Source organism: Gracilinanus agilis, chromosome 3, assembly GCF_016433145.1.
Source record: "Gracilinanus agilis isolate LMUSP501 chromosome 3, AgileGrace, whole genome shotgun sequence".
NCBI classification, from domain to species: Eukaryota; Metazoa; Chordata; class Mammalia; order Didelphimorphia; family Didelphidae; genus Gracilinanus; species Gracilinanus agilis.
In genome coordinates, this window is record NC_058132.1 from 28,975,890 (window position 1) to 28,984,406 (window position 8,517).

General features: G+C 55.4%; 1 protein-coding gene across 2 annotated transcripts; it reads left to right on the forward strand.

Moving 5' to 3' along the window:
• Nucleotides 1-986: 986 nt before the first annotated feature.
• Nucleotides 987-7,693, forward strand: PROSER3 (proline and serine rich 3). 2 transcript variants are annotated; one of them, XM_044671201.1, is made up of 12 exons: nt 987-1,113; nt 1,252-1,375; nt 3,291-3,451; nt 3,571-3,695; nt 3,880-3,986; nt 4,376-4,470; nt 5,745-5,881; nt 5,968-6,122; nt 6,216-6,572; nt 6,738-7,287; nt 7,382-7,463; nt 7,557-7,693. In XM_044671201.1, exons 1-12 carry the CDS (start codon nt 1,103-1,105, stop codon nt 7,663-7,665), a joined length of 2,013 nt encoding a protein of 670 aa, XP_044527136.1. In that variant the 5' UTR covers nt 987-1,102; the 3' UTR covers nt 7,666-7,693. The 2 variants fall into 2 exon arrangements, with proteins under 2 accessions (XP_044527136.1, XP_044527135.1); XM_044671200.1 differs by having other exon boundaries at nt 6,216-7,287.
• The last annotated feature ends 824 nt before the right edge of the window (nt 7,694-8,517 follow it).

Sequence of the window (8,517 nt, forward strand, 5' to 3'; positions counted from 1 at the left end):
AGTGCCTCCCATCCCCCAGGAAACACAAGAGGCTCTGGGGGGCAGGGAGTGTCCAGGTGCCCACTGCCCAGGTGCTCAATGTTGTCACCAGCTAATCTGGTGGGTGAGTCACGGCCCCAGGAGAGGAAGGCCAGGACAGCCTGTGCCCCTCGGCTGAGGGCCAGGGGGCATCTGGGACAAGCATGGGCAATAGGGCCCCCCTCCTGGGCCAGAAATAGCCAGCCGATGATCCCTGCCACCTGTGGGAGCACGGATCCAGGAGCCAAAAACGCCTGGCTCCAGGAAGGATCAGCTGGTGCAGAGGAGACAAAGGTGGAAAGGGAGGGCTGGGGGTCAGTTCGGGGAGCTCCAAACTCGGGGCTGATACAGCCTGTTAAGCTCTGCCTCCTCCTTCTGGGATTCGGTTTATACCCTGGGAAAATAGAAGCAATGAACCTCCAGCTCTGAATCCTCTTTGTGGCCCTACCTGAGCGGTCCCCAGAGATAAGGAGGGGGCAGCTGGGGGTGCCAGGAGGTCAGTAAGGAGGCCCCCTGAGTGGGAAGGGCCAGAAACATGGATAAGTGGTCTGGGGTACCAGACTACGGGGCGCACTCCCTGGGGGGGGGGCCTGGTCCTGCACCCTGCCTCGCCGCCTGCACTCCTGCTGGGCTCTGGCAGAGATTTTATGACCCCATGTGGGCCCCCCTCCCCCACAAGGAAGCTCCTAGTAGGTTGGATTCTTCTTCCTGCCAGGGATCCTCCGACTCCCCACCCTTTCGGTGTCGGCTGCCGATCCCTAGTCAAAAAACACCTCCGATGCCCCACATGAGCCAATCCAGCCCCTTTCTCGGCCTCTAAAATAAAAGTAGCCAATAGAATGGCGCGACCTTCTTACATAGTCCCGCCCCCACAAAAAAACAACGAATGGACGAAGGTGCCGCCTACGCAAGTGCATTTGGGCGCGGCACCGCGAGGCGGTTGAGAACTACGGAGCTGCTCCTTTTCCCGCCCCAGTGCTTCTGGCAAGGGGGGCGTGTCTGAGGCGGCGTTGCTTAGTGACAGGCAGCGCTGGCTTCGGGGAAGGAGAAGGGAAAGGAGATTCGAGGAGGTGTCGGCGGAGGCATGGACCATAGGTGAGGACCGGGCTTTGGAGCCCTGCGGGAGGCGCGCTTCCTCAGGCGGGAACTATTGTTTCCGCGAGACACTGGAGCTTCCTGGGAGTCGTAGTCCGCTCGGTCGGTCTAACTCTTCCCCATTTGTTCCCTTTCCAGCCTGGCCGTGTTTTCCTTCCGGGGCAGCCCCTGCAAGGCTACGCCTCCGAGTAGGCGGAGTTACTATCACCCGTCCCCGTTGCTAGAGCGAGGCCGAAGACGCGGAGGCGGGGCCTTTACCACGGTGAGGAGACGCCCCCAGGGCGTGCCGGCTTCCCGGCCGTTCCCCTTCTGAGAGGTCTCTACGGGTACGGGGCCTCCTATGCTGCCTCAAAAGATTTGGCGGAGTTGCCTGAACTTCCTGGACAGGCGCGTCCCCTGCAGGTCAACTGACCCGCGAGGGCCTCCGTTTGTCAGTTTCTGAAGAAGAGCCGATGGTTCCAGAGGGGTCGCGGCCATGAGATCACCCTCCCCTGGGACGCAGCCCTGAAAGGGGAGAGAACTTTCAGAAGGCCTCCCACTTCCGTAGCGTTTTATCGTTTAGGATTGGGGTTGTACGGGGTGCGAGATCCCAGGCCAAATGCCCTCTTTTACCAACTGCAAGCATTTATTAGGCATTAAAGGGCAGGTCTCTGACCAGGAGGCAGCGTGCAAAATAACTAGGGACAAGCAAACCGAAGATGGGACACTTGGAGAGATAGAGGGAAGGCCTAGGAAAGGTGGCTTGCAGAAGGCTGGACTTTAGCTGAGACTTGAAGGAAGCTGGGAAGTGGGATGAGAAGGGAAGACGTGCCTGGGCATGAGAGATAGCAAGGACAAATGCTTGTAAGAAAAATTCTACAGACAAAGAGACTGCCGTCTAGAGGGATCACTTGCCAGCCTCAGCTTTCTCTGAAAGTGACAGTGCACTTCCTCTTTATTTAAGTGAACAACTGTATCCTCCTAGGAAGCTCAGAGAGGCCCGAGACTTTTCTATCTCTAGCTTCGCACAGCTTTCCACATAAGAGGTGCTTAACAAATGTTTGGAAAGTTGAATTATGGAGTTACAGATATTATGTATCTGTATCCAGATGGCTTCCAATGCTTAGATCAGATGGCAAGTCGGAGGTTCATAGGATTTGGAGCTAGAGATTTAGGGATCTAGAGGAAGAACCAGGCCCAGTGAAGGCTTTGCTTGAAGTCTTCACTCCAGGTCCTTGGAATGGTCTTTACACCAGGGGACGACTGCCTGTCTTCTTTGCTCATTTCTGAAGCCCCAAGGGTAATGAGCCTTATAGTCAGGAGACAGGTTTTGACATCAGCTGTGTGAACCCTTGGGCAAGCCAATAAGCCACCTTCAAACTTAAGACTGTAATGCTACCCCTCTGTAAAATGGATCTGAAGAAAACCTTCTAATAAGAGGACTCTTGGGACGTCCTGAGGAAAAAGCTCTGTGTTGAAAGATAGAATATATACAGTGGAAAGGACTGGAATTGGGTTCAAAGGACCTGGGTTCAGATCACAGTCCTCCCTGTGTGACCTTGATCAAGTCACCTCTTGACCCCTCCCTCTGTGAATGAAGTGATTGGCCTTATTGATCTTAGTTGAACTTCCAGACTGAGGCCTAAGATCATAAACTTAAAAAGTCTTGTAAAGATGAGGGATGTTGTTTTCCACCTAGGACAAGCAAGGATTAGCTTCTTTTCAGAAATGGACAAATGGGCCTGGAGGAATTCAGAAACTCCCCCTAGTGGTGGAGGCCTAGTCTAGAATGGAGAGGTTACTGGTTACCAGGGGCAGGAGGGGTCAGAATCTTTTTTTTTCCTTTTTTTTTTTTTTTTTTTTTAAACCCTTATCTTTCATCTTGGAGTCAATGCTGTGTATTGGATCATAGGTGGAAGAGTGGTAAGGGTGGGCAATGGGGGTCAAGTGACTTGCCCAGGGTCACACAGCTGGGAAGTGTCTGAGGCCAGACTTGAACCCAGGACCTCCCATCTCTAGGCCTGGCTCTCAATCCACTGAGCTACCCATCTGCTCCTGGGTCAGAATCTCTTAACGTTTTCTAAGAAGGGTCAGTAATTAGAGCTAGGGCCAAGAAGCTGCTTTAGGGAACTGGGGATGGAGGAAGAAGGTCTGGGAGAAGACATTGGATCCTCAGGTTTTTTTTTCTCCTTCTCCAGGTCCTAAGCCCATCACAACCTCATCAACCCAGCCCCCTACCCTCTCCTCCAACTCCCACGTCCCCAGACTTTGATGAGTCATGGCCCTCAACAAGTCTCTCACCCCCATCTCTTACCCCTGAAGGACAGACAGACCAATCAGGAGACTCGGTGGTTGCCAAGTAAGTAAAAGAACCAGAAGCTGGGAGATAGGATTCATTCCCACTATCAAGGGAATGAGAGAAAAAGGGATGCTCCAGACTGACCCTGAGATTCTCTCCCTTTACTCCCCCTGTGACAGGTACATGGCTCGGTTCCGGCAGGCTCAGCCCACCAGCCGCCAGGAGCGACAGTCAGCAGGTCCCACAGCTGCCGACTTCTGGTGGCTGAAACCCTCACCTGTGGGCCACCCTGATTCCTCAGCAGGTACCTGCCCCTGGCCCTTCTTTGGGTACAGCCAGCCCCCCTCCTGATAAGGGTACTTGTACTTCTAGGCCAGCTAGGGCTTGCAGCAGGCCTGTAATCTCAGGAATGGACTGTGACTGGTAGGTCTAGATATGGGCATCTCACAAAGACTTGGGAGGGATCCTGGTGATTGTGTTTCTTTCAGGTGAGGAGGCCAAAAGAAAGGACCTTTGCCCAGCCAGCCCAGGCCAGACCCTGCCACAGAGGGGAAGAACACTGAGGATGGACACTATCATATCAGGGACTCACCAGGTAAATTGATGGTTGAGGGCACAGTAATAGCTTAGGGGTAGACAGCCCAGGTCTAAGGCAAGGGCTCCTCAAAGTACTTCCTCCAGAGGGGAAGGTAGGAGGTGAGGGATGTCATTTCTTTATACCAGCGAAGAGATGGATTGAAGGGAAGAAGTGATTTACCCAAAGCCCCAGAGTACGATGGCTTTGGAACAAGAGCCTGGGTTTCTTGCCTCTCGTTTCAGGGTTCTTCCCAACATACATAGCATGTGGGGTCAGCCTGGCCCCATGGCCACCAGGCCTCTGGATTTCAGACCTCCTTCCCTAGCAAACCCTCTGGGAAATGGGGGAGGGACAATGGCTCTGTTGGGGTTCAAGCCATCAGCCCTTTCCTCCTTTCTCTGGCTCAGGGCCATATTTCTCCTTTGGAAGCCTCAGAGACAGCTGCATTGGACCTCGAGACCCTCAGTCTCCAGGACAGGGCAGTCCAGCTTCTCCTTCGGAGGTGACTTCCTTTCCTACCTAGAAGTTCCCCCTAAATCTCCATCTTTCCCCCAAACTATAATGATTTCCTCTTGCCTTATGATCAAAATCAAAGTCCTCAGTCTGGCATTTAACCCCGTCATGTAGTTTGGTCCCCACATTCCTTCTGGTCTTACTTCACTTTCCATTCCAGGCAGACTGTACCTGTGGCAGCTGTGTGTATGTAGCCTTCCATCTTCTGCCCCAGTATTCTAACTGCTAGAATTTCTAGTTTCCTTTGCAAATGACTCTGGTGGCACCACCTTTAGGAAGTCTTTTCTGATCCCTCCCATCCCTACCCCACAGTTAACTTTCCGTCTCTTGAAATTACTTTGATTTGCTGGGCAGCAAGGGCTAAAGTAGATAGAACAATGGGCTCAGAATCAAGAAGACCCCAGTTCAAAACCTACATCAGTTCATTGCTGTCTTCCTCAGTTTCCTCATCTGTAAAATGGGGATAATAATAGAGCCTCCCTCATGGTGTGTAGTGACAGTATTGGTAATGTGCTTTGCAAGTGTTAAAGTTCTATATAAATGTTAGCTATTGTTACTCTGTCATTACTTCCCTGTGTCAATGCTATGCCCAGCCCCTACCCCCACCAAATTAGAATGTAAGCTGTTTTAAGGGTAAGGATGGTAAGGGGCAGCTGGGTAGCTCAATGGATAGTGCACCAGGCCCAGAGATGGGAAGTCCTGGGTTCAAATCTGATCTCAGACACTTCCCAGCTGTGTGACCCTGGGCAAGTAATTTAATTCTTTTTATTCCCTTTTAACTCCCTTGTCTCTCTTCTGTCTTGTTACCTGAGTTGTTACTAGTATAGAAAATAAGGGTTTAAAAAATACATAAAAAATAAAGAGCCTAAGGCAGTGCTGGGCAGGTATTAGTAGGGTAGGGCAAGGAGGTGGCTCAGTGAATAGAGTGCTGGGCCTGGAGCCAGGAAGAACTGAATTCAAACCCAGCTTTAGACACTTACTGTGTGACCCTGAACAAGTCACTTAACCCTACCTATTAGCCTCAGTTTCCTCATCTATAAAATGAATTGGAGAAGGAAATGGCAAACCCCTCAAGTATCTTTGCCAAGAAAATCCCAGATGGAATCACGATGAGTTGGACACAACCACCACAAAATAAAGGCTTTTTGAATTGACACCCCTACCCCCACCCCCCACCCCGTCATACACACACATCTCCCCACCTTCTTTCTTTAGCTTCCCAGACTTCCTCTAAGCCTCTTGTCTTTCTCATTTTCCCCCCAGTGAGATTTCATCCTGCAGCAGCAGCAGCAGCAGCAGTCAAGTGGCCTCCGTCCAAGTCAGCTCAGAGGGCCTCTCCTCCCCACCGTCACCCTCCCACCCTGACCCTGGACAAGGCCCAAGCCTCACCAGGGGCCCAGGTGAGGCTGATACTCTTCCCCCAGCCCCAGGAGGCCTGTGGGACATAGCCACAGAGCCTGGCCTCAGCCCGAGTTCTTTCTCACAGCCCCATTGACGAGGCTTCAGGGCCCACCCCCATCTGTGGCCCGACCAGAGGAGGACATCCTCTTCCAGTGGCGTCTCCGGAGGAAGCTCGAGCTGGCCCAAGAGGAGTGTGTAGATGGGTCCAAGACACATTCCTGGCCCCCCAGCAGGGCCCCGGTATGGAGTGAGGAGGCCTGGGAGGTCCTGGGACTAGGAGCAGGCAAGGGAGGAAGAGTACATCTCATTCATGATTTTTGTGTATTCCTCTAGGTCCCCATGGCCAGGACCCATGGTCAGCCTAAGCCTCAGCAGCTAGATGCCCTGCAGCCTGCCCTGGCCGACCAGCTAAATCCTCTGGTCACCCCCAGCCACCTCCAACCAAGTCCCCCAGCCCCTCTCAGTAGCCCCCATCCAAGCCCCGCACAGTCCGTTTATGTATCCAAGCAAAGTCCCCCAGTTCCCTTCTTTGGGCCTCAGCAGGGCCCCTCAGTCCCCCTCTGTGGGCTCCAGCAGGGCCCCTCAGTCCCCCTCTGTGGGCTCCAGCAGGGCCCTTCAGTCCCCCTCTGTGGGCTCCAGCAGGGCCCTTCAGTCCCCCTCTGTGGGCTCCAGCAGGGCCCTTCAGTCCCCCTCTGTGGACCCCAGAAAAGCTCCTTGGTCCCTCTCTGTGGGCCTCAGCAGGGCCCCTCAGTCCCCCTCTGTGGGCTCCATCAGGGCCCCTCAGCCCCCCTCTGTGGGCCCCAGAAAAGCTCCTCAGTCCCTCTCTGTGGGCCTCAGCAGGGCCCCTCAGCCCCCCTCTGTGGGCTCCAGCAGGGCCCTTCAGTCCCCCTCTGTGGGCTCCATCAGGGCCCCTCAGCCCCCCTCTGTGGGCCTCAGCAGAGCCCTGCTGTTCTCTGTCCACGAGAAGTAAACCCCTCAGTTTCCCTTGGTAGTCCCCAGCCATGCCCCCTGCCCTCAGTCCCAGATTCCCTCACTACTTGTCTGAGTCCTTTCCATCTCCACTCTGGCTCCCCAGAAAGGGGTTGCAAACAATCCCAGGCTGGAGCCCCTCTTCTAGGATCTAGGGGCCCCTCGGAGTCTAAGAGACAGGACCGCAAGCCTAGAAAGGCCCGGAACCTACACTCTAAGAACCAGGCTCCCATGCCAGAGCCAGAGCCAGGACCATTGCTGAGAGGGACCCTAGAGCAGGTGGTGGTTGCTCATCTCTTCCCAGAACCCTCTGAAGACAGCCCCTCGCCCTCGGAGGCCCCCCCTTCTCCCACCGAGGCCCCCCACTCCCCCACTGAGACTCCACCACCCCAGGAGCTGCTAGCTTTGGCTTCTGGGTTACTGGAAGCTGCAGAAGGTGAGAGCATGCGGGAGGGGTTTGGGGGTTGGGCTGGGTTGTCACCCACATCCCTGGAGCTCCCTAGGCCAGTCCCTGCTCCTGTCTCTGTCAGACTCGGATGGGACAGAATTTGAAGAGGATGCCCTGCTGCAGGTGCTTCGGGCCAGACGTGCGGAGCTAAGACTGTGCTTGAGGTGACCCTCCTGCCCCCTCCCTGCCCTCCTCTGACCCCCCAGACCCGCACACCCTCCAGTCCTGCCTCTAAACTCTCCCTTCCACCCCCTCAGGGAGGTTGACAAGCGTCTGTCCCAGCACATGGACCTGGAGAACTTGGCTTCCGGCTCCCAGCCAGCCAGAATGTTGGGGCTCTCCCAAGGACTCCTCCAACGGATTTAGGATTAAGCAATAAATGTTCAATAAATTGCATCAGAGTCGCTTTGTTGCGGGAAGGGAGGGTACATCGCCTGGGGTGAGGGGCCCAGGCTGTGCCCTGGCCCTCAGGATGTCTTTGCTGAGTCCCTGCCCACCTACCCCCAGGGAAGAGGAGGGAAAGAGGCTGGAGAGGGCCCTCCAAGCCAGGGAAGTGGAGAAGAAGGTTGGAGGACTCTTAGAGGCAGGGCTACAAGCTAGCTGGGGGTGTAGCTTAGATTGAGGAAGGAGAGGGGCCATTTTGTAGAGATGACCAGCGATTGTCCCATTTTACAGATGGGAAAACTGAGGCCCAAAAGTTCAGTGAGCTGTCCAGGGTCACTTAAGTGCCCACTGGCCAGCTTTGATTCAGAGCCCGGACCTCTGACTCGGAGCTGCTGTTCCACCAACCAAGCCCCACGCTGCCCTCAGGGAAGTCAGGGATGTAGGGAGGAACTCGGCTCGCCCCTCTGCCACAAGAGCAGCTTTGTTTGACAGACAGCTGGGGGGCGGGGTACGGCGCGAGGACACTGGAGGCGTGGCCTGAGGGAGTGGGTGGTGCCTAATTAGACCAAGGCCAATGAGGAGCTAGGGGGGCGAGGGCGGGGCTCGTTTTTCCCTCTGGTTGGCTGGTGTCCTCTAAGTCCCCGCCCTCCGCGCGCACCCGGGCCGTTGGGGACGTTAGGGGCGTGGCTTCAGCTCGCGCGCCCCTCGCCCCATTGTGTCGCCATGGCGGCGGCGGCGGTGGCGGAGGAGGCCCCGGCCTGAGCAAGAAGAGGAAGAGCGCGGCCGGGTCCCCTCTGGGCCCCTCGCCCGCCCCAGGTCACAGGGTGACGGCAG

Excerpts from the sequence above, each read along its gene's own strand:
- PROSER3 (XM_044671200.1), top strand. Across the intron at positions 3,696-3,879 it reads CCACCCTGATTCCTCAGCAG|GTGAGGAGGCCAAAAGAAAG; the intron begins GTACCTGCCCCT and ends TGTTTCTTTCAG. Across the intron at positions 4,471-5,744 it reads GTCCAGCTTCTCCTTCGGAG|TGAGATTTCATCCTGCAGCA; the intron begins GTGACTTCCTTT and ends TTTTCCCCCCAG.